Genomic DNA, 24,326 nt, shown 5'->3' with positions numbered 1-24,326 from the left:
AGGGCTGGGCTGGGCGCCACAGGGCCCTAAGAGGTGAGCAGGGCCCCAGCTGTCTCCTTCCATCCCCGCTATACTCCCATCAATCCATCTCTCCCCCCCTCCCCTCCCCCCGTGGCTGCCCTGGACTCATCAGTGGCCCCTTCAGTCCATGGTGCCCTCACCCCACGGCCTGAGACCCGATCCTGTGAGGTCCTGGGAGCCCAATCTCAGAAGGCAGGTGGCAGGGAGGTTGGGACCAACTGCTGCGGGAAGGTACCTGGGAGCTGGTGCTGTAATGGTGCAGGATTTTGGGTACGATCTCATCCACCAGCAGAGGGAGCAGCTGCTGGGGGGGTGCCTGGGCTGCTGCACTGCTGTAGAACAGCAGGAGGGCGCTCTTCACTCTGTCCCTCTCCCATGGGGCCAGGCCCTGGGACAACGAAGAGAAGAGCAGGGATGTCTCTGGGGAAAGGCCTTTCCCTCCCCAGCTCCAGAAGCCCTGGGCAGGCATTTCCTTGGGGCTCACGGGCTGGGAAGATTGTTCCCTAGATTCTATAAACATTGTCCCGTCCCCCTGGCCCTGTCCAGCGCCAAACCCCCCAAGAACAAACCTCTGGCTCCCCATACACTCCCCACATGCCCAAGGGGTGACCCTAAGCCTCATCCCTGCCTACTTAACCAGTTCCCTCAGGTGATCCCCCCAGCCATGTGGCGACAGAGTGGCTCCATGTCCCAACCCAGACAGGGTCAGAACCATGGTTCTGGCTGGGCCAGCCTTGGGCTCTGACAATCAGAAACTTGGCTAACCCAGCCCAGCCCTTCTGCACCACGTGCCTGTGCCTTGCTGGCCTGGACCCCAGCCAACAGCCCCATGCAGGCAGGGTTGGGGGCTAGGAGAAGGTGTGGTACTGTACCTTGCACAGGCTGAGATGCCAGGAATCCTCCCCCTCTGCCATTTCCTCCTCAAAGTCGCCGAGAGCTCTCAGGATGGCATCCAGCTGGTCCCTGGCACAGAGCTGCAGGCAGGAGCCAAGGCACTGGGAGCGAGAGCTCGGGGTCAGTTGAGACCCATCAGTACCTCCCCAGGGCCAGGGCTCCCAGCCATAGCCAGTCTCCCCAGTCCCTGGGGCCAGGGCTCCCAGCCACGACCAGTCTCCCCGGTCCCCGGGGCCAGCGCTCCCAGCCACGGCCAGTCTCCCTGGTCCCAGTGCTCCAGTCACTCATTAGTCACTCCCAGGAGCTCCAATTACACACCAAGGCCACAGGCCTCTTCCTGGGGGAAGGGCCCTCCAGAGCTGCTGGGTGCTCTGGGGTGCAGGCGGTCTCAGCCCCTCACCTCCAACTCTGTGCCATTCAGATAGTCGGCCATGCGCAGCAGCTCCAGGAGCTGCCCTTTCACTGCAGCCACATCCTTGCCCATGGCCAGGGCTGTGCCCAGCACCTTGCAGAGGAAAGCCTGAAAGAGAGTGCAGGGGAGGGGCCAGCCCCAGCCTCGGTGAGGGTGGTCTGTGCCATTGCTGGGGCGAAGGCCACGCCAGCCTGGGCCAGGATCAGGACCTCTAGCTTCAGGCAGGGGCTGGCCCCACATGCACAGGGGGAACTGCAGGGCTCGGTCTCACTCGTGTGGGACTGCCCCAGCACCCCCTGCCCCTCCCCAGAGCCCCCCAGTGCCAGAGAGGCCTTCTCTGGGAACTGACCTTCTCCACAGAGCCACTGGCATAGCTGCCCATCTGCTGGCCCAGCTCCTGGCTCAGATCCTGGCTCCAGCCACCCTCTTTGCTCCTCTCCAAGGTCTTTCGGAGGAACTGTGAGGAAAGGAGCCGAAGGGGGGTCATTTAGGGGCAGAGTCTCCTCCTCTGCTCTCACCCACATGAGGGATCCTGGCCTCCAGCCTCCGCAGAGCCCTCCTGGGCTGCGGTTCTAGATGGAGGACACTGGGGCCAGCATCGAGTGAGCCCAGCTCAGGGGCTTCCAGCTGCCACTCCCAGTGCAGAGACTCCCCCCACAGATAAACGCAAGGGGGCTCTCACCACTGGGCACTGAGCAGCTGGGCATTTTAGAACTGGCAGAGCAAGTGTGCTAAATCACCTGCTGGGGCAACTCTCCTGACCACAAGGGGTGCCAGCAGAGACAGCCCTGGCCCAGGATCTAACGCTCGCTTCCATAGCACTGCTCGTCCCAATGCTCTTTCCAGTAACACACGGGAACCCCCTTTTCAGTGAAATGCAACCCCCTCTGGGGTGGAGCATGGCAGCTGCTTAACAGCCCAACAGTGGGTGGGGGGCAACAGGAAATTCTGGCCAAGGACACCAGGCCAAACTCCAACTCTCTAACCCAGGTCCCTCCATGAGGAACTAGCCCAGGGCTGCTCCACTCTGGGGCTGGGAGAATGAACAGAAGTCCTCGTGTTACCTCCAACAGCTTGTGCTCCCACGCGGTCTGGTCCAGAGAGAACTTGCTATGTCCTAGAGAGAGGGGTACCAAGCTGGCCATTAACAAAGCACCCCACGGATGCCCTTCTGGATCCCCTTGACTCCACTGGGATCCCATCTGCATTGGCATCCTGCCCTTCCCAGGGGACCCTACACCAGGGTCCCATCCACACTGGAGCTCCTGCCCTTCACACTGTGCAGGTCCCTACACAGGGGTCCCATCTGCTCTGGAGTTCCTGCCCTTCCAGCCGTGCACGGGGGATCTCTACACAGGGGTCCCATCCACACTGGAGTTCCTGCCCTTGCTCCCATGACAGAGGTACCCTATTCCAACGTGGCATGGCCTCATAGGGAAGACATGTCCCATCTGGGTTTCCCAGGAGCCAACCCTAGCCAGTCTGGTCGCAGGGCGCTGGCTGTGCGCTCAGCAGCTCTCTCTCCCACAGCTCAGCTCTGCTCACACCTCATTCTCCCTGCTCCATTCCTCACTCTGCTTGCTCACCGATTATGTTCTTGACCCCTCTCTACAGATCCATCCCAACCCCTGCCATGGGACATCCGGGGACCTAACCACGCAGCAGAAGGCTGCAGGTGCGACAATCCAAGAGGCTTCGTGCTCTCCCTGGCTCCACTGCTTGCGACAGGAAAGGGCATTGGCAGGACGATGCCGTCTGCTGCTCTCCCCTTGCCCATCCCAGCTGCTCCCATCCCCACCCCTTACCGTCAAGATACTGGACCATAGCTGGAATCTCCATCCACCACTGCTCGGCCTCGTCCCCATACAGCTCAGGGCGCAGGGCATTCAGCAGGAGCAGGGCAGCCACTCCGCGTCCTTCTCCCTCGAAGGGGGATGCTGACAGCACCTGAGAAGGAAAAGGAGGTGACTTGCACCAGCTGAGCCCCCTCCATACTGGGGAGGGGAGAGAACGGGCCCTGGTCAGCATGGGGCCCGTGCAAGAAACATGTGCTGAGCGTCTTCCTCCTGAACAAGGGGCCCAGAAGGTGGAGTCAGGGAGGGGGCACAGGGATGTCCCCATATGGGCAGCTCTAGATAAGGGACCCCATCGTGGCTGCCCCTCCCTCCAGGGCAATGAGGACTTGAGACTTGCAGGGGCTGCTCCCCAGTGATGGGGCCCACCCTCAGTGTGAGTGTAATGATGCTGGTTCTGGCGGGACGCAACAGAGAGTGCCAGTTCAGGATAAATTGCTTAAAGCAGGGCAGTTACAGCCCAAGGCTCGGGTTTTTCCACCTCTAAGGCAAACCAAACCAGCCAAACAGAGCAGACTTTGGTCTCACCCCGCTGGCTAACCACAAGTCACACAAGCAATTCCCTTAGACACCCCAGTTTCCCAGTATCTCCACCAGTGCCACTCGTTATGGGGACGAACGGTTATGAAAACCAATACCCCAGTAAAAGAAAAAAGGTTCTCTCGATCCCAAAGGATCAAGCCCCAGACCCAGGTCAATATACAAATCAGATCTTACCCACAAATTACGCTGTTGCCAATCCTTTAGAATCTAAAATCGAAAGGTTTATTCATAAAAGGAAAGAAATAGAGATGAGAGCTAGAATTGGTTCAATGGAATCAATGACATACAGTAATGGCCAAGTTCTTGGTTCAGGCTTGCAACAGTGATAGAATAAACTGCAGGTTCAAATCAAGTCTCTGGAGAACATCCACAGCTGGGATGGGTCTTTCAGTCCTTCGTTCAAAGCTTCAGTGTAGCAAAGTCCCTCCAGAGGTAAGAAGCAGGATTGAAGACAAGATGGAGGAGCTGCAGCAGCTTTGTATAGTCTCTTGCCATGTGGTCTTTCTTTCTTTGTCCCAAAGACAAGCTGCACATCCCATGGCCTGGAAAAACCTCAGAGTTCTGTCCCTAGGCAGGTCCCTGCACACCTTGCTGAGTCCCAAGGCATGTCTGCCTTCTCTCACTGGGTCAGTTGTGTAGCTGATGGTCCTTAATGGGCCACCAAGCAGGCTAGGCAGAGCTGACACCAACTTGTCTGGAGTGTTCCCCAGAAGCATAGCACAGGTTTGAAATACAGACAGTATAGAGCCAATATTCATAACTTTTAACTATAAAAATGATACACATATAGACAGCATAATCATAACCAGCAAACCATAACCTGGTCTTAGACACCTCATTTGACCCCCTTTATACAAGATTTGGTGCCACTACAGGACTTTGGTTGCAACAATGATCTATACGGTCCCAGCTTATGTCAATAACGTCACACCCCCAAAGCAAAATTGATGCAGGAAAGGATGGCACAAACATCACTGACTGCATCCCAAGAGCTCCCCATCCTTGGTTCTGTCTTACTACAGCAAGTATTGGTGTATAACCGAAATGGTTTATCAAAGTCATGTTCAATAACATGATTGAATCTCTTTACAAACTCAAGGTAAAACTTGGTTAGAACAATAGCTGATTGGATCTGCTTTTCCAGCATGGTTCCTGTATGTCTCATGTGATCTTGCCAAGAGCTAAAGGACATAACTACTTTATCCATACAAGCTCTGGCAAATGTTTGGAACCCAATTAACATCAACTTAATGTAGATATTACTGTAGTTTATAGTACAGGAATCTTGGCAGTTAGCCATTAAAGCAATATGGTAGTGTGCCTCAGTTTCCCTTTTTATACAGCACATCAGGTTTGGAATATCTTTTCCCCTGCGAAAAGTCCCAATACTGTTTACAGGCATTAACTGTGAACCATCAGTATAACAAGGCCTCTTAACACAAAGTGTGTTCTCATGTATTCCTTTTACCATGTTCAAGGGATTTTCCAAAAGATGAGGCACATTGTACATTTTTACAGTTATTGGTAATAGCACCGTATTAGTTACCAAAATTACCATGAGCAATAACAACAAATTCATCCCAAGTGTCCATCTACATTCATGTTTCAGAGTAGCAGCTGTGTTAGTCTGTATTCGCAAAAAGAAAAGGAGTACTTGTGGCACCTTAGAGATTACCCAATGCTCAAATAAATTGGTTAGTCTCTAAGGTGCCACAAGTACTCCTTTTCTTTCATCTACATTCATGTTTGTTATTTCACACCTTTGGCTCAATACTATTGGGGTTTGGGACATTTAGGGTTAGCCTGTGGCTTCCCTTTGCAAAATTAAGGTCTTTCTTTCCTCCCTGTCCTGAAGGATCAAACCCTGATTCCTCTTGCTTAACATAATTCACTGGCTGATTGGGTGTGCTCTCTGTGCTAACAGCTATTAGCAAGCCCTTCTCCCTGCCAGCTAAGTAATTTGCATTACCACAGACAGGAGCCAGGAGCCAGTTCACCAGTTTTCAGATCCTTAACTGCTACCAATTCCAAGGCTGGACTCTGTCTGAAAGAGAAACCACCCATTTTCACTAACAAGCTAGACTCAAAGTTCTGTTGTCCTTCCTTTACCAACCTCTGCTTCCACATGGAATCAGGTATTAAGTTCACTGAGAGACTACAGGTCTTATCCAAAAAGTGTCTAGAGATGAGAGTATACCTGCCATCCCCTGCATTCTCGAGAGATTAACTGCATAGCTGTTCTGCTTTGCAGACTCAGCTACCCAGTCTTCCCTTTGAACCTGAGACACAGTCTGGTCACTCAAAGAATCAGCATGGAGACATTCCTCTCTCAACAACCTTGTCTCCCCAACAAGCTGGCCAAACACAGCCACTTGGTTATAGGACTCTTCAACTTTCTTAACAGCTTCCACTCCACCTGAGACCTTCTCAAAGCTATCCACACTGGATCTTTCAACAGGAAAGTCAGTGGATCCATTCACAACAGAAAATTCCTGGCCGTTAGGAACGGAAACTTTCTTGATTAAATCACTTTCACAGCCTTCAGCTAGCTACAGCAAACTGCTTGCAAAGACTACTATGAGGATTCCTTTCCTCAGGAACTTCTTTAAGCAACAACTCACTCCTCACAGAAATTTTTCCCTTACCCTCTTCACCTAGGGCTTGCTCTAAAGGAACACTTCCCTGAGCAACAACAGACTCTTTCTGGGTCTCATTTAGATCCAGGTTTCAGAGTAGCAGCCGTGTTAGTCTGTATTCGCAAAAAGAAAAGGAGTACTTGAGGCACCTTAGAGACTAACTAATTTGTTAGTCTCTAAGGTGCCTCAAGTACTCCTTTTCTATTTACATCCAGGACCACCTTTGACTCATCAGGCAGATTTCTACACAATCCCCTTTCAGGCAAACTGCTAGATTTCATAGTCAAAGGTCAGAATCATTCTCCTTCCCTTTGCCATACACAAGTTCAGGAATCTTTTTCTTCTTGCTACAAGTTTCCACACCATCAGTAGGTAACACAATCAAATCACTTTTATGCTCTCCTTGTGCCCTGGCTAGGGTATCACGCTGATCAGACAAAGTTGCTTTCCAGACACACTTTAGCAATAGGCAAAATACAAGCACCAGAATTGTCTGGTCTCTGGGATTTTGCTAAGAAACTAACTGGATGCAACCTAGTTACAGTGCTATTCTCCCTAACAGACGCAAACTTAGGACCATTCCCTTCCTGGGCTTTAGCTGAATCCAGAAACAACTCTGAGACAACTGCACTACCCTCAACCGTCACAGGCTGAAAGGCACCTTCTGTCTGCTCCACAGACAAAGAAGAGTAGGAGACGCATTCTCCTTTACCAGACACACAGCTTGGGATCTCATTTCCTTTGTCCCAGTGCACAGGGCTGTTTGCAGACAACTGCTTGGAGACTGGGGTAGCTCCCTCCATAGGCAAGTCAATACCCCTGACAGACACAGGCACATTTCCTTCACTGTCCCAATTCTCCACACAGGTAACAGGTAAGGTAGAGGGACACTCATCTTCCACTATCCTCGCTTTCCGAAACTGCTGACTAGACAAAGCCATCAGCTCACAAGGCTGCCTAGGCTCATCCAAACTTTCCTTCCCAGGCACATTGCCACTCCCCACAGATAACCTGCTGCTCTTCTCACTACCCTGAGCTACTTCCAGCAAATCACAGTTACCTGTTTCAGGTTCACTTTTACAAGCTGCACTAGCCAACAATCCATCACCCATCAAAAATCTACCCTGTCCTTCCTCAGTTAGGGCTTTAAGCTCACCCTTCACTTTAATCTGCTCCTGAGAAACATTTTCCTGACCAATGAGATCTTTCTGTGCTTGATTTAATTCCAGATTCACTTCTGAGACATTAGGCAAACATTCAGAAACTTCATTCATAGACAAACAGCTTTTTTGCACAGACAAAAAGCTGTTTCCCACCAGGTTAGAATCCCCCTCTCCCTCTCCATAGCAAAACTGCTTAAACACAGAAAACTGCTCAGAGTAATACAATATATCAACATAGTTATAAACTGGACTTTCAAGAGGATATAGTTTCTGCTGTTCTTCCATTGCTTTTTTGACTTGGAGCTGGAGTCTAGCCGTCTCCTGTTGCATTTGTTGAGCTTTCTCCTCAGCAGCCAGCAGCTCCAGATGCCCCCTGCGAGCCCTTTCCTTTCTTTCATTAGCCTCCTTCTCCAGCTGGGCCAAGGCTTGCTTCTCTCTCATTCGAATTTCTGCCAGTTTTTGTTCATGTTCCAGCTGCAGGCCATCTCTCAGGGCTTGCAGTTTCATTGCTTCTGCAGCTTCTTTAGCATCAGGTAAGGGCTGTGCTCCTGCCTTCTGATCACTGGCCATTAACAGATCTCTCAGTGCTTGATTAGTAGCTTTCTTTCTAAAGCTTATCCCCTTTTCTGAACACAAACGTTCCAGGGCTTTTTTGCCAAGGCCTCGTATGCTCTTTGCTCACCCATTGCAACTGCTCTTTAACCAACCAAACTCTCAATACCAAAATTCAAATTTGGGTAGCGTGGGGTTCTGACCCAAAGTTTAATTGACCTGGTTCTGTGGATCCTAGCACGACTACGCCACTGTAACGATGCTGGTTCTGGTGGGATGCAACGGAGAGTGCCAATTCAGGACAAATTGCTTAAAGCAGGGCAGTTACAGCCCAAGGCTCGGGTTTTTCCACCTCTAAAGCAAACCAAACCAGCCAAACAGAGCAGACTTTGGTCTCACCCCGCTGGCTAACCACAAGTCACACAAGCAATTCCCTTAGACACTCCAGTTTCCCAGTATCTCCACCAGTGCCACTCGTTATGGGGATGAACGGTTATGAAAACCAATACCCCAGTAAAAGAAAAAAGGTTCTCTCGATCCCAAAGGATCAAGCCCCAGACCCAGGTCAATATACAAATCAGATCTTACTCACAAATTACGCTGTTGCCAATCCTTTAGAATCTAAAATCGAAAGGTTTATTCATAAAAGGAAAGAAATAGAGATGAGAGCTAGAATTGGTTCAATGGAATCAATGACATACAGTAATGGCCAAGTTCTTGGTTCAGGCTTGCAGCAGTGATAGAATAAACTGCAGGTTCAAATCAAGTCTCTGGAGAACATCCACAGCTGGGATGGGTCTTTCAGTCCTTCGTTCAAAGCTTCAGTGTAGCAAAGTCCCTCCAGAGGTAAGAAGCAGGATTGAAGACAAGATGGAGGAGCTGCAGCAGCTTTTTATAGTCTCTTGCCATGTGGTCTTTCTTTCTTTGTCCCAAAGACAAGCTGCCCATCACATGGCCTGGAAAAACCTCAGAGTTCTGTCCTTAGGCAGCTCCCTGCACACCTTGCTGAGTCCCAAGGCGTGTCTGCCTTCTCTCACTGGGTCAGTTGTGTAGCTGATGGTCCTTAATGGGCCACCAAGCAGGCTAGGCAGAGCTGACACCAACTTGTCTGGAGTGTTCCCCAGAAGCATAGCACAGGTTTGAAATACAGACAGTATAGAGCCAATATTCATAACTTTTAACTATAAAAATGATACACATATAGACAGCATAATCATAACCAGCAAACCAGAACCTGGTCTTAGACACCTCATTTGACCCCCTTTATACATAATTTGGTGCCACTACAGGACTTTGGTTGCAACAATGATCTATACGGTCCCAGCTTATGTCAATAACGTCACAGTGAGTCACTCACCAGCAGCCGGGCCAGCAGCTGCTGGGGAGTCGGAGATGCCACTGGGAAAAGACGGAAAAAAAGCTGTGAGCAGTCAAGTTTGGGGCACTGCTCTTCCAGAGCCAGTGTGCCCTCCTGATGGGGGTGGGGCCATCTGCATCAGTGGGACAGGGTTTTGCATCTCCCCTGCTGCCCAGGCTGCTCCATGACCCCCACGCCACACAGGGGGATTGCCTGGAACCTGGACAGGGGCAGAGCAGCAGGGCAGCCGCTAGCAGAGCTGTGCTGGGGGTAGCGGTGGGCACGTCTGACCAGCAGCAGCACTGCAGAGCACGTGCAGCGGTGCAGACATTTGGCCTTCTCCCCCAGGGATTGCCCTCAGGACCCCCCTGCTGCCCCTGCCTCTGCATCCCACGGAGAACAGCTCCCATTGCATGGTGGGAGAGGCCTCTAGGGGCTCCCTGGGGCCTGCCCTCCCCTAGCAGATCCCCGCTGGTACCCCAGGGCCCCCATGCCCATGACTGGGGCAGCTTGGGGCTGTGATCCCAAGGGCCGAGCACTGCCGCACTGACCTGGCTTCCTGCAGTCGTGGGCTGCTTGTCTGTGCTGCTGCCGCTTCTCGGCCAGGATCCTCAGGCAGCGGCACAGGGGGGTCATGGAATCAGTGTAGGGGGTGCGGGTAACGTACCCCAGGAGCCGTGCCCACAGCTCCTGCAGAGACGAGGGTGAGAGAGCCCAGGGCTAGGTGAATCCTGCCTCTCCAGCTCCCCCCAACCAGTCCTAGCCTGTGTCCCTGCTGGTGGACTGACTCATCACTCCTTTCAGAGCCCCTCCATGCCCCTCCCCCCCAGAGCCCTGCTCTGCCCTCCCCCTCACCCCCTCAGAGCCCCGCTCTGCCCTCCACCCCATCCCCCCTCAGAGCCCTGCTCTGCCCCTCCCCCCTCAGAGCCCTGCTCTGCCCTCCCCCCTCACCCCCTCAGAGCCCCTCTCTGCCCCTCCCTGTCCCCCTCAGAGCCCTGCTCTGCCCTCTGCCCCACCCCCTCAGAGCCCTGCTCTGCCCTCCGCCCCACCCCCTCAGAGCCCCTCTATGCCCACCCCCCTCAGAGCCCCTCTCTGTCCCTCCCCCCTCAGAGCCCTGCTCTGCCCTCCACCCCATCCCCTCAGAGCCCCTCTATGCCCCTTCCCGTCCCCCCCAGAGCCCTCCCCCTCACCCCCTCAGAGCCCCGCTCTGCCCTCCGCCCCACCCCCTCAGAGCCCCGCTCTGCCCTCTGCCCCACCCCCTCAGAGCCCTGCTCTGCCCTCTGCCCCACCCCCTCAGAGCCCCGCTCTGCCCCTCCCCGTCCCCCTCAGAGCCCCGCTCTGCCCCTCCCCGTCCCCCTCAGAGCCCCTCCATGCCCCTCCCCCCCAGAGCCCTGCTCTGCCCTCCCCCTCACCCCCTCAGAGCCCTGCTCTGCCCCTCCCCCCTCAGAGCCCTGCTCCACCCCATCCCCCCTCAGAGCCCTGCTCTGCCCTCCGCCCCACCCCCTCAGAGCCCCTCTATGCCCACCCCCCTCAGAGCCCTGCTCTGCCTCCCCCTCACCCCCTCAGAGCCCCTCTCTGCCCCTCCCCGTCCCCCTCAGAGCCCCTCTCTGCCCCTCCCCGTCCCCCTCAGAGCCCCGCTCTGCCCTCCCCCTCACCCCCTCAGAGCCCTGCTCTGCCCTCCCCCTCACCCCCTCAGAGCCCTGCTCTGCCCTCCACCCCATCCCCCCTCAGAGCCCTGCTCTGCCCCTCCCCCCTCAGAGCCCTGCTCTGCCCTCCCCCCTCACCCCCTCAGAGCCCTGCTCTGCCCTCCACCCCATCCCCTCAGAGCCCCTCCATGCCCCTCCCCCGCAGAGCCCTGCTCTGCCCTCCACCCCATCCCCTCAGAGCCCCTCTCTGCCCCTCCCCCCTCAGAGCCCGGCTCTGCCCTCCCCCTCACCCCCTCAGAGCCCCTCTCTGCCCCTCCCCATCCCCCTCAGAGCCCTGCTCTGCCCTCCCCCTCACCCCCTCAGAGCCCTGCTCTGCCCTCCCCCTCACCCCCTCAGAGCCCTGCTCTGCCCTCCACCCCATCCCCTCAGAGCCCCTCTCTGCCCCTCCCCGTCCCCCTCAGAGCCCCTCCATGCCCCTCCCCCCCAGAGCCCTGCTCTGCCCTCCCCCTCACCCCCTCAGAGCCCCTCTCTGCCCCTCCCCGTCCCCCTCAGAGCCCCTCTCTGCCCCTCCCCGTCCCCCTCAGAGCCCTGCTCTGCCCCTCCCCCCTCAGAGCCCTGCTCTGCCCTCCCCCCTCACCCCCTCAGAGCCCCTCTCTGCCCCTCCCTGTCCCCCTCAGAGCCCTGCTCTGCCCTCTGCCCCACCCCCTCAGAGCCCTGCTCTGCCCTCCGCCCCACCCCCTCAGAGCCCCTCTCTGCCCCTCCCCCCTCAGAGCCCCTCTCTGCCCGTCCCCCTCAACCCCTCAGAGCCCCGCTCTGCCCTCCCCCTCACCCCCTCAGAGCCCCTCTACGCCCCTCCCCCTGTCCCCCTCAGAGCCCCTCTCTGCCCCTCCCCCCTCAGAGCCCTGCTCTGCCCTCTGCCCCACCCCCTCAGAGCCCCTCCATGCCCCTCCACCCCACCCCCTCAGAGCCCCTCTACGCCCCTCCCCCTGTCCCCCTCAGAGCCCCTCTCTGCCCCTCCCCCCTCAGAGCCCTGCTCTGCCCCTCCCCCCTCAGAGCCCTGCTCTGCCCTCCGCCCCACCCCCTCAGAGCCCCTCTACGCCCCTCCCCGTCCCCCTCAGAGCCCTGCTCTGCCCTCCGCCCCACCCCCTCAGAGCCCCTCCATGCCCCTCCACCCCACCCCCTCAGAGCCCCTCTACGCCCCTCCCCCTGTCCCCCTCAGAGCCCCTCTCTGCCCCTCCCCCCTCAGAGCCCTGCTCTGCCCCTCCCCCCGCAGAGCCCTGCTCTGCCCTCCGCCCCACCCCCTCAGAGCCCCTCCATGCCCCTCCCCCCCTCAGAGCCCCGCTCTGCCCTCCGCCCCACTCCCTCAGAGCCCTGCTCTGCCCTCCGCCCCATCCCCTCAGAGCCCCTCTCTGCCCCTCCCCGTCCCCCTCAGAGCCCCTCCATGCCCCTCCCCCCCCAGAGCCCTGCTCTGCCCTCCCCCTCACCGCCCCTCTCTGCCCCTCCCCGTCCCCCTCAGAGCCCTGCTCTGCCCCTCCCCCCTCAGAGCCCTGCTCTGCCCTCCCCCTCACCCCCTCAGAGCCCCTCTCTGCCCCTCCCCGTCCCCCTCAGAGCCCCTCTCTGCCCCTCCCCCCTCAGAGCCCTGCTCTGCCCTCCCCCTCACCCCCTCAGAGCCCTGCTCTGCCCTCCACCCCATCCCCTCAGAGCCCCTCTATGCCCCTCCCCGTCCCCCTCAGAGCCCCTCTCTGCCCCTCCCCCCTCAGAGCCCTGCTCTGCCCTCCCCCTCACCCCCTCAGAGCCCCGCTCTGCCCCTCCCCCTCCCCCCTCAGAGCCCTGCTCTGCCCTCCGCCCCACCCCCTCAGAGCCCCTCTCTGCCCCTCCCCCCTCAGAGCCCCTCTCTGCCCGTCCCCCTCAACCCCTCAGAGCCCCGCTCTGCCCTCCCCCTCACCCCCTCAGAGCCCCTCTACGCCCCTCCCCTGTCCCCCTCAGAGCCCCTCTCTGCCCCTCCCCCCTCAGAGCCCTGCTCTGCCCTCTGCCCCACCCCCTCAGAGCCCCTCCATGCCCCTCCACCCCACCCCCTCAGAGCCCCTCTACGCCCCTCCCCCGGTCCCCCTCAGAGCCCCTCTCTGCCCCTCCCCCCTCAGAGCCCTGCTCTGCCCCTCCCCCCTCAGAGCCCTGCTCTGCCCTCCGCCCCACCCCCTCAGAGCCCCTCTACGCCCCTCCCCGTCCCCCTCAGAGCCCCGCTCTGCCCTCCGCCCCACTCCCTCAGAGCCCTGCTCTGCCCTCCGCCCCATCCCCTCAGAGCCCCTCTCTGCCCCTCCCCGTCCCCCTCAGAGCCCCTCCATGCCCCTCCCCCCCAGAGCCCTGCTCTGCCCTCCCCCTCACCCTCTCAGAGCCCCTCTCTGCCCCTCCCCGTCCCCCTCAGAGCCCCTCTCTGCCCCTCCCCCCTCAGAGCCCTGCTCTGCCCTCCGCCCCACCCCCTCAGAGCCCCTCCATGCCCCTCCACCCCACCCCCTCAGAGCCCCTCTACGCCCCTCCCCCTGTCCCCCTCAGAGCCCCTCTCTGCCCCTCCCCCCTCAGAGCCCTGCTCTGCCCCTCCCCCCGCAGAGCCCTGCTCTGCCCTCCCCCTCACCCCCTCAGAGCCCTGCTCTGCCCTCCACCCCATCCCCTCAGAGCCCCTCTATGCCCCTCCCCGTCCCCCTCAGAGCCCCTCTCTGCCCCTCCCCCCTCAGAGCCCTGCTCTGCCCTCCGCCCCACCCCCTCAGAGCCCCGCTCTGCCCCTCCCCCTCCCCCCTCAGAGCCCTGCTCTGCCCTCCGCCCCACCCCCTCAGAGCCCCTCTCTGCCCCTCCCCCCTCAGAGCCCCTCTCTGCCCGTCCCCCTCAACCCCTCAGAGCCCCGCTCTGCCCGCCCCCTCACCCCCTCAGAGCCCCTCTACGCCCCTCCCCTGTCCCCCTCAGAGCCCCTCTCTGCCCCTCCCCCCTCAGAGCCCTGCTCTGCCCTCTGCCCCACCCCCTCAGAGCCCCTCCATGCCCCTCCACCCCACCCCCTCAGAGCCCCTCTACGCCCCTCCCCCTGTCCCCCTCAGAGCCCCTCTCTGCCCCTCCCCCCCTCAGAGCCCTTCTCTGCCCCTCCCCCCTCAGAGCCCTGCTCTGCCCTCCCCCCCACCCCCTCAGAGCCCCTCTACGCCCCTCCCCGTCCCCCTCAGAGCCCCGCTCTGCCCTCCGCCCCACTCCCTCAGAGCCCTGCTCTGCCCTCCGCCCCATCCCCTCAGAGCCCCTCTCTGCCCCTCCCCGTCCCCCTCAGAGCCCCTCCATGCCCCTCCCCCCCCAGAGCCCTGCTCTGCCCTCCCCCTCACCCTCTCAGAGCCCCTCTCTGCCCCTCCCCGTCCCCCTCAGAGCCCCTCTCTGCCCCTCCCCCCTCAGAGCCCTGCTCTGCCCTCCGCCCCACCCCCTCAGAGCCCCTCCATGCCCCTCCACCCCACCCCCTCAGAGCCCCTCTACGCCCCTCCCCCTGTCCCCCTCAGAGCCCCTCTCTGCCCCTCCCCCCTCAGAGCCCTGCTCTGCCCCTCCCCCCGCAGAGCCCTGCTCTGCCCTCCCCTCCGCCCCACCCCCTCAGAGCCCCTCCATGCCCCTCCCCCCCTCAGAGCCCCGCTCTGCCCTCCGCCCCACTCCCTCAGAGCCCCTCTACGCCCCTCCCCCTGTCCCCCTCAGAGCCCCTCTACGCCCTCCCCCCCTCAGAGCCCCGCTCTGCCCTCCGCCCCACCCCCTCAGAGCCCCGCTCTGCCCTCCGCCCCACTCCCTCAGAGCCCCTCTACGCCCCTCCCCCTGTCCCCCTCAGAGCCCCTCTACGCCCTCCCCCCCTCAGAGCCCCGCTCTGCCCTCCGCCCCACCCCCTCAGAGCCCCGCTCTGCCCTCCGCCCCACCCCCTCAGAGCCCCGCTCTGCCCTCCGCCCCACTCCCTCAGAGCCCCTCTACGCCCCTCCCCCTGTCCCCCTCAGAGCCCCTCTACGCCCTCCCCCCCTCAGAGCCCCGCTCTGCCCTCCGCCCCACCCGCTCAGAGCCCCGCTCTGCCCTCCGCCCCACCCCCTCAGAGCCCCTCTACGCCCCTCCCCCTGTCCCCCTCAGAGCCCCTCTACGCCCTCCCCCCCTCAGAGCCCCGCTCTGCCCTCCGCCCCACCCCCTCAGAGCCCCTCTCTGCCCCCCGCCCCACCCCCTCAGAGCCCCTCTCTGCCCCGTCCCCCTCAGAGCCCTGCTCTGCCCTCCCCCTCACCCCCTCAGAGCTCCGCTCTGCCCTCCCCCTGCCCCGCTCAGAGCCCCTCTCTGCCCCTCCCCCGCAGAGCTCCTCTATGCCCCCCCCCCCAGGTAACTGCACTTAAGCCAATGGAGTCACTCACCTGGCTGATCCCCCTGCCCGAGGCAATGATTATTTCTAACGCGGCCAGGCTGGTTTTCTGGACCATTTTTTCCAGCAGCCCCCCCAGGGGAAGGCTCCGCACTGGACGCTCCTGGAAAAGATGAGCACAAGGTCACTCTGCGTGGAGGAGGAGCTCCCATGCGGGTGCCTGGGAGGTGGGGGGGCGGGTGACACTCGGCAGGGAGTGGGGAGAGGGTCCTGCAGGCATCTCTGGGGTGAACCCATTAGCCAGGATCTGGGGGTGAGTGCGTTCCATGCTGGGGACGAGCTGGCCAGAAACCGGTTGTAAGTGGCAAAGTGCAATTTGCACCAATTTGGCATTGCGGGGAGGGGGACCAAAAGGAGTGTGACTCGCATGCCATGGGGATGGAGGTGAGTGACAGGAAGAGCAACTAGTGGGAGGTGAGAGGGGGGGTGAATCCAGGTCTGAGGGCAGAGAGCTGACGTTGCCCCTTACCAGCGAGTTGGCCGACACAGCAAGCTGCAGGGCAATGTAGTTGAGAGGCCATCCCTCCACCTTATCCAGGTACCCTGCTGTGACCAGCGTGCCAATGGCCTGCAGGACAGCCACCCTCACCTGCAAGGCCAGGAGGAGACACTGTCACAGGTGGTGGTGAGATACAGGGTGAGACGGCTGGTAGGGTGTCCCTGCAGCAGTGCTGGGCACTGTCCCTCCACAGACCAGCACTAGGCCCCGCTGGACCAGAGAGAGAGACAGACAAGATCCTGATCTCATGATAGTGTGTGATTGGCAAATCAACAGGCAAACACAGCCACCCTGGAACGTTGTGTCCTGTCACAATGCCACAGTAAAAACTTTCTGGTCACAGTGGGAAAACATGGCGTTTAAAGGTGAAATATGGTATCAGACAGTGGGTGATGGGTACAGGTATCAGCTGCTTGTACCAGACACACTGAAAAAGGAGGTTTCAGAGTAACAGCCGTGTTAGTCTGTATTCGTAAAAAGAAAAGGAGTACTTGTGGCACCTTAGAGACTAACCAGTTTATTTGAGCATGAGCTTTCGTGAGCTACAGCTCACTTCATCGGATGCATGAAAAAGGAGGTGCTGAGCTTGTGTCATGGTGTGACAATGTGACACAGCAGGGAGAGGGGAGTGTTGACCTGGAAATGTGCCCTGGGGATGGGAGACCTGAGAGCCTGTAACCTGAGCCAGGAGGAGGAGGGGGAGATGACACCTCTGCCCAGGAATGTGAAGACAGGCTGCAGAAGGGAGCCTGCTGGAGGGGTTTAGTTTCAGTTTGGTGCTGGGTGGAGGAATGCAGGGAACCCCAGGGCTGGGGTCTAAGCTCCCTGCTCCCCCAGAAGGACTTGTCTGAGGGGTCCTGGTTGTACCCTCAAGCTCTGTTTTGGACTGTGTTCCTGTTGTCCAATAAACCTTCTGTTTTACTGGCTGGCTGAGAGTCTCAGTGAATCCCAGGAAGAGGAGTGCAGGGCCTGGACTCCCCCACACTCCATGACAACTGGTGGCAGCGGTGGGATGTACTGCACTCCGTGAACGGCGCTTCCTGCAGTAAGTGACTGGGGAACAGTAAAACGAAGGGGGATTGACGGGGACCAGGCATGCTGAAGATTCAGAGAGAGACGGTTTCAGAGGGCAGTTAACCCCTGGGAGTGTGTGACCAGAGAGAAGGACTTTTGCAGTAACAGGGTCCCCCGGGGGATTGCAGCGAGCGGTTCCAGGGGCAGAGGAGTCTGCAGCTCGACCCTGGGAAAGAGGTGATGACCTCAAGAAGGACTGGCACACTAGGGGTTTTTCCTGGAAACCGTAGAAAGCTGCCCGGCCTGCGAGTGGCCAGCAGGGAGATTTACGCTAAACGCCTTAAGAGTGACCTGGTGGAGCTGTGCAGGCAGAGGGGGCTACGCATTGGGAGGTCCACCAAGGAACAGCTGATTGCCCATTTGGAGGAGAGGGATCGCTTGGATGACCCGATCCCTGTCCCTGAGGGAAGCTGCCCGGTGGACGCAGCGTGGGCCCTGGGGCCTGACCGGGCTGGGAGGGGTCAGACTGCTGCCGAGGACACCCCGAGACCCTTCCTACCTATGCCTGGGGGAGGGGTTGGGGGAAGCCCAGCGAATACCGAGGGCACCCTGACCCCGGCAGCCAGCAGGGGATCTTCCCGGCGGAGCTCCCCATCCCTGGAGCGGATGCGGCTGGAATGGGAGAGGGAGATGAAAATGAGGGAGCTGGAGGATCATGAAAAACAACGTCAACATGAGGAGAAACAACGTCAACATGAGCAGAAGGAGAAGGAGAGGGAACATCAGGAGAAGGAGAGGGAACGTCAGGAGAAGGAGAAACAAAGACAGCATGAACTGGAGCTGGCCAGGCTGAGGAGCAGTGGGACCCCGGCTGTGGGGAGTGAGGGGGGACCCAAGACTGCAAGGAGCTTTGATAAGTGCTTCCTGGCCCAGCGGAAGGAGGGGGAGGACATAGATAGCTTCCTGATGGCCTTTGAGAATGCCTGTGAGATGCACAGGGTTGACCCTGCAGACAGGCTCCAGTTTCTCACCCCCTCACTGGACCCCAAAGCCGTGGAGGTGTACAGCCAAATGAAAGGGCCGGAGGCAGGGGACTATGAACTGTTCAAACAGGCCCTGCTCCGTGAGTTTGGGCTGACCCCCGAGATGTACCGGAAAAGGTTCCGGAGTCAGCGTAAAACGCCTGAGGTCACCTACCTACAACTGGTCAACCGGATGCAGGGGTATGCCCGCAAGTGGACAGCTGGGGCCCAAGCTAAAGAGGACCTGCTTGACCTAATCGTCCTGGAGCAACTGTATGAACAGTGCCCTTCTGACCTGAGGCTATGGTTGGTGGACAAAAAGCTAGAGAACCCCCAGCACACAGGGCAGCTGGCCGACGAGTTTGTGAACAGTCGGTCAGGGGGTAGCAGGGAGGAGTCCCAAAAGAACAGGCCCCCCCCGATGCAGAGAGAGAGTCACCATGGGGCCTCCCAGCGGGGAAATAGGGAGAACCCCCTCCAAAGGGGAACGCCTGGCGTCGGGCCCCTCCGACCCGCTCGAGGGGACCAACGTGACCTGAGCTGCTATCACTGTGGCCAGAGAGGCCACGTACGGACCCAGTGCCCCAGGCTCAGGGACAGACTGAGCAGACCCAACCTACCCAGGGTTAACTGGGTAGGGACCCAGCCGGACGAGGGGAAGACGGCCCAGGCAAGGGGGGCTGCCAGCTTACCACCTGCTCGGGAGGGAAGAGTACCCCCGGCCAGCCCCACCAGAGGGCTGGATGCTCTGGACTCAGGGTGCTCGGTTTACAGGGTGGGCGCGGGGTTGTCCCTCCGGAGAGAGTGCCTTGTTCCCCTGGAGGTGGATGGGAGGAAGGTCAATGGACACTGGGATATGGACGCGGAGGTGACGCTGGCCCAGCCCGAGGTGGTGACCCCAGATTGGGTGGTGCCCAACACCTACCTGACCCTGACGGGGGTGGGCAGGACCCCATTTAAGGTGCCCGTGGCAAGGGTACAGCTGAAATGGGGGGCCAAGGAGGGCCCCAAGGATGTGGGGGTACACCACCATTTGCCCACTGAGGTTTTGATGGGGGGAGACCTAGAGGACTGGCCAAGCGACCCCCAGACCGCCCTGGTTGTGACCCGTAGCCAGAGCCGGTGAGGGGCACTGCGCCCTGACCTTGGGGAAGGTACCACACCGGAGGCGCAGGACCCTACCCTGGTGGGGAGGGAGCGCCGAGGGGCACGGCTCAGAGAGGCTGTGGCCTCAGACCCGGCCAATGAGAGGGAACCAGTCCCCATCCCTTCCCCAGCCGCTGAGTTCCAGGCCGAGTTGAGGAAAGATCCCTCCTTGCGGAAGCTCAGGGACCTGGCCGACCTCAGTGTGGTACGGACCATGAGGAGAGGCTGCCAGGAGAGGTTCCTGTGAGAGAAGAGGTTCCTGTACCGAGAATGGGATCCCACAAGGGAAGTAGAGTCCTGTGGGATCAGGAGGCAGCTGGTGGTCCCCCAGAAGTATCGCCGCAAGCTCCTGTCCCTGGCCCATGACATCCCCCTCGCAGGGCACCAGGGAAGCCGGTGCACTCGGCAGAGGTTGCTACAGAACTTTTACTGGCCCGGGGTCTTTATCACTGTCCGGCAGTATTGCCGATCCTGTGACCCCTGTCAGAGGGTGGGGAAGGCCCGGGACAAGGGGAAAGCAGCTTTGAGACCTTTGCCCATCATAGAGGAGCCTTTCCAGAAGGTGGCCATGGACATCGTGGGGCCTCTCAGCAAGACGACCCGGTCGGGGAAGAAATACATTCTGGTGGTGGTAGATTTCGCCACCTGCTACCCCGAGGCAGTGCCCTTAGCTTCCATTGAAGCAGACGTCGTGGCAGATGCGCTCCTGACCATTTTCAGCCGAGTGGGGTTCCCCAAGGAAGTCTTGACAGACCAAGGGTCCAACTTCATGTCGGCCCTGCTCCAGTGCTTGTGGGAGAAATGTGGGGTCCGGCACAACTGGGCCTCAGCTTATCACCCCCAGTCCAATGGGCTGGTGGAGAGGTTCAATGGGACGCTAAAGATGATGCTGAAAACCTTTATGAACCAGCACCTGCAGGATTGGGACAAGTACTTACCTCACCTGCTGTTTACATACAGGGAGGTGCCCCAGGAGTCTACCGGATTTTCGCCTTTCGAACTGTTATATGGAAGGAGGGTGAGGGGCCCCCTGGACCTGATGAGAGACGAGTGGGAGGGGAAGGCCACTCCCAATGGAGAGTCAGTGGTGGAGTATGTCCTGATCTTCCGAGAGAGACTGGCTGAACTCATGGGCCTGGCCAGGGAGAATCTGGCCAGAGCCCAGAAGAAGCAGAAGGTCTGGTATGACCGCATGGCGCGGGCCCGTGCCTACGCCACCGGGGATCCGCTGATGGTTCTCATCCCCGTGAGAAAAAACAAACTACAGGCCGACTGGGAGGGCCCTTTCAAGGTCGTCAAGCAGCTAAACGAGGTAAACTATGTGGTGGAGCTGTCGAACCGGGCGCACCACCGCCGGGTGTACCATGTGAATATGATGAAGCCATATTATGCCAGGGGGAATGTGGTGTTGGCCGTGTGTGGACATTGGGAGGAGCAGGGAGATGACCCTTTAGTAGATCTATTCCCTGGGACCAGAGCTGGTTCCCCCCTGGAAACAATTCCCTTCTCGGATCAGCTAACCCCTGCCCAGCAAGCTGAGGTCAGGGGGGTGCTGCATCCGTACCGACAGCTGTTTTCCAACCAGCCTGGATGCACTAATCTGACTGTCCACCGGGTGCAGACAGGGTCGCACCTGCCAATAAGATGCTCCCCCTTCCGAGTCACAGGGAAAACTGCTCAGGACCTGGAAAGAGAGGTCCGGGACATGCTGGCTTTGGGGGTGATCCAGCCATCTGCCAGCCCTTGGGCCTTGCCGGTGGTGCTGGTCCCCAAAAAGGACGGGTCGGTCCGGTTCTGTGTGGACTATCGGAAGCTCAATGCCATCACTGTATCTGTATCTGTGCAACCACCGCTCCCAAGAGAAGGAGGCGGGTGATGGTGGTCGGGGACTCTCTCCTCAGAGGGACTGAGTCATCTATCTGCCGCCCCGACCGGGAAAACCGAGAAGTCTGCTGCTTGCCAGGAGCTAAGATTCGCGATGTGACGGAGAGACTGCCGAGACTCATCAAGCCCTCAGATCGCTACCCCTTCCTGCTTCTTCACGTGGGCACCAATGATACTGCCAAGAATGACCTTGAGCGGATCACTGCGGACTACGTGGCTCTGGGAAGAAGGATAAAGGAGTTTGAGGTGCAAGTGGTGTTCTCGTCCATCCTCCCCGTGGAAGGAAAAGGCCTGGGTAGAGACCGTCGAATCGTGGAAGTCAACGAATGGCTACGCAGGTAGTGTCGGAGAGAAGGCTTTGGATTCTTTGACCATGGGATGGTGTTCCAAGAAGGAGTGCTAGGCAGAGACGGGCTCCACCTAATGAAGAGAGGGAAGAGCATCTTCGCAAGCAGGCTGGCTAACCTAGTGAGGAGGGCTTTAAACTAGGTTCACCGGGGAAAGGAGACCAAAGCCCTGAGGTAAGTGGGAAAGTGGGATACCGGGAGGAGGCACGAGCAGGAGCGTGTGAGAGGGGAGGGCTCCTGCCTCATACTGAGAAAGAGGGGCGATCAGCAGGTTACCTCAAGTGCCTATATACAAATGCATGAAGCCTGGGAAACAAGCAGGGAGAACTGGTAGTCCTGGCACAGTCAAGGAATTATGATGTGATTGGAATAACAGAGACTTGGTGGGATAACTCACATAACTGGAGTACTGTCATGGATGGATATAAGCTGTTCAGGAAGGACAGGAAGGGCAGAAAAGGTGGGGGGTTGCACTGTATGTAAGGGAGCAGTATGACTGCTCAGAGCTCAAGTATGAAACTGCAGAAAAACCTGAGAGTCTCTGGATTAAGTTTAGAAGTGTGAGCAACAAGGGTGATGTCGTGGTGGGATTCAGAGTAACAGCCGTGTTAGTCTGTATTCGCAAAAAGAAAAGGAGAACTTGTGGCACCTTAGAGACTAGGGAGTCTACTATAGATCACCAGACCAGGGGGATGAGGTGGACGAGGCTTTCTTCCGGCAACTCGCAGAAGTTACTAGATCGCGGGCCCTGGTTCTCATGGGAGACTTCAATCACCCTGATATCTGCTGGGAGAGCAATACAGCGGTGCACAGGCAATCCAGGAAGTTTTTGAAAAATGTAGGGGACAATTTCCTGGTCCAAATGCTGGAGGAACCAACTAGGGGCAGAGCTCTTCTTGACCTGCTGCTGGGGAGAATTAGTAGGGAAGCAAAAGTGGATGGGAACCTGGGAGGCAGTGACCATGAAATGGTTGAGTTCAGGATCCTAACACAAGGAAGAAAGGAGAGCAGCAGAATACGGACCCTGGACTTCAGGAAAGCAGACTTTGACTCCCTCAGGGAACTGATGGGCAAGATCCCCTGGGAGAATAACATGAGGGGGAAAGGAGTCCAGGAGAGCTGGCTGTATTTTAAAGAATCCTTATTGAGGTTACAGGGACAAACCATCCCGATGTGTAGAAAGAATAGTAAATATGGCAGGCGACCAGCTTGGCTTAACAGTGAAATCCTTGCTGCTCTTAAATACAAAAAAGAAGCTTACAAGAAGTGGAAGATTGGACAAATGACCAGGGATGAGTATAAAAATATTGCTCGGGCTTGCAGGAGTGAAATCAGGAAGGCCAAATCACACCTGGAGTTGCAGCTAGCAAGAGATGTTAAGAGTAACAAGAAGGGTTTCTTCAGGTATGTTAACAAGAAGAAAGTCAAGGAAAGTGTGGGCCCCTTACTGAATGAGGGAAGCAACCTCGTGACAGAGGATGTGGAAAAAGCTAATGTACTCAATGCTTTTTTTGCCTCTGTCTTCACGAACAAGGTCAGCTCCCAGACTACTGCTCTGGGCAGCACAGCATGGGGAGGAGGTGACCAGCCCTCTGTGGAGAAAGAAGTGGTTCGGGACTATTTAGAAAAGCTGGACGAGCACAAGTCCATGGGGCCGGATGCGTTGCATCCGAGAGTGCTAAAGGAGTTGGCGGATGTGATTGCAGAGCCACTGGCCATTATCTTTGAAAACTCATGGCGATCGGGGGAGGTCCCAGATGACTGGAAAAAGGCTAATGTAGTGCCCATCTTTAAAAAAGGGAAGGAGGATCCTGGGAACTACAGGCCAGTCAGCCTCACCTCAGTCCCTGGAAAAATCATGGAGCAGGTCCTCAAGGAATCAATTCTGAAGCACTTAGAGGAGAGGAAAGTGATCAGGAACAGTCAGCATGGATTCACCAAGGGCAAGTCATGCCTGACTAATCTAATTGCCTTCTATGACGAGATAACTAGCTCTGTGGATGAAGGGAAAGCAGTGGACGTGTTGTTCCTTGACTTTAGCAAAGCTTTTGACACGGTCTCCCACAGTATTCTTGCCAGCAAGTTAAAGAAGTATGGGCTGGATGAATGGACTATAAGGTGGATAGAAAGCTGGCTAGATTGTCGGGCTCAATGGGTAGTGATCAATGGCTCCATGTCTAGTTGGCAGCCGGTATCAAGTGGAGTGCCCCAGGGGTCGGTCCTGGGGCCGGTTTTGTTCAAAATCTTCATAAATGATCTGGAGGATGGTGTGGATTGCACCCTCAGCAAGTTTGCAGATGACACTAAACTGGGAGGAGTGGTAGATACGCTGGAGGGTAGGGATAGGATACAGAGGGACCTCGACAAATTGGAAGATTGAGCCAAAAGAAATCTGATGAGGTTCAACAAGGACAAGTGCAGAGTCCTGCACTTAGGACGGAAAAATCCAATGCACCGCTACAGACTAGGCACCGAATGGCTCGGCAGCAGTTCTGCAGAAAAGGACCTAGGGGTTACAGTGGACGAGAAGTTGGATATGAGTCAACAGTGTGCCCTTGTTGCCAAGAAGGCCAATGGCATTTTGGGATGTATATGTAGGGGCATTGCCAGCAGATCGACGGACGTGATTGTTCCCCTCTATTCGACATTGGTGAGGCCTCCTCTGGAGTACTGTGTCCAGTTTTGGGCCCCACACTACAAGAAGGATGTGGAAAAATTGGAAAGAGTCCAGCGGAGGGCAACAAAAATGATTAGGGGTCTGGAACACATGACTTATGAGGAGAGGCTGAGGTAACTGGGGATGTTTAGTCTTCAGAAGAGAAGAATGAGGGGGGACTTGATAGCTGCTTTCAACTACCTGAAAGGGGGTTCCAAAGAGGATGGATCTAGACTGTTCTCAGTGGTAGCAGATGACAGAACAAGGAGTAATGGTCTCAAG

General features: G+C 58.0%; 1 protein-coding gene across 1 annotated transcript in view; it reads right to left on the bottom strand.

The window, feature by feature from the left end:
- Positions 1 to 24,326, bottom strand: part of LOC122463227 (maestro heat-like repeat-containing protein family member 2A) — a 47,777-nt gene that overhangs the window by 312 nt on the left and 23,139 nt on the right. The window contains exons 13-22 of the mRNA XM_043531436.1: positions 15,946 to 16,065; positions 15,469 to 15,579; positions 9,983 to 10,121; positions 9,432 to 9,472; positions 3,133 to 3,274; positions 2,392 to 2,444; positions 1,677 to 1,784; positions 1,316 to 1,435; positions 894 to 1,016; positions 257 to 409 (exon numbers count right to left, since the gene is read on the bottom strand). Coding sequence (XP_043387371.1) covers positions 257 to 409; positions 894 to 1,016; positions 1,316 to 1,435; positions 1,677 to 1,784; positions 2,392 to 2,444; positions 3,133 to 3,274; positions 9,432 to 9,472; positions 9,983 to 10,121; positions 15,469 to 15,579; positions 15,946 to 16,065 — 1,110 coding nt within the window. The remainder of the gene's footprint in view (positions 1 to 256; positions 410 to 893; positions 1,017 to 1,315; positions 1,436 to 1,676; positions 1,785 to 2,391; positions 2,445 to 3,132; positions 3,275 to 9,431; positions 9,473 to 9,982; positions 10,122 to 15,468; positions 15,580 to 15,945; positions 16,066 to 24,326) is intronic.

This window comes from Chelonia mydas, chromosome 17, assembly GCF_015237465.2.
Source record: "Chelonia mydas isolate rCheMyd1 chromosome 17, rCheMyd1.pri.v2, whole genome shotgun sequence".
Lineage (NCBI taxonomy): Eukaryota > Metazoa > Chordata > Testudines > Cheloniidae > Chelonia > Chelonia mydas.
Note: the sequence above shows the minus strand (reverse complement) of the source record. Positions and strands in the feature narration are given on the sequence as shown.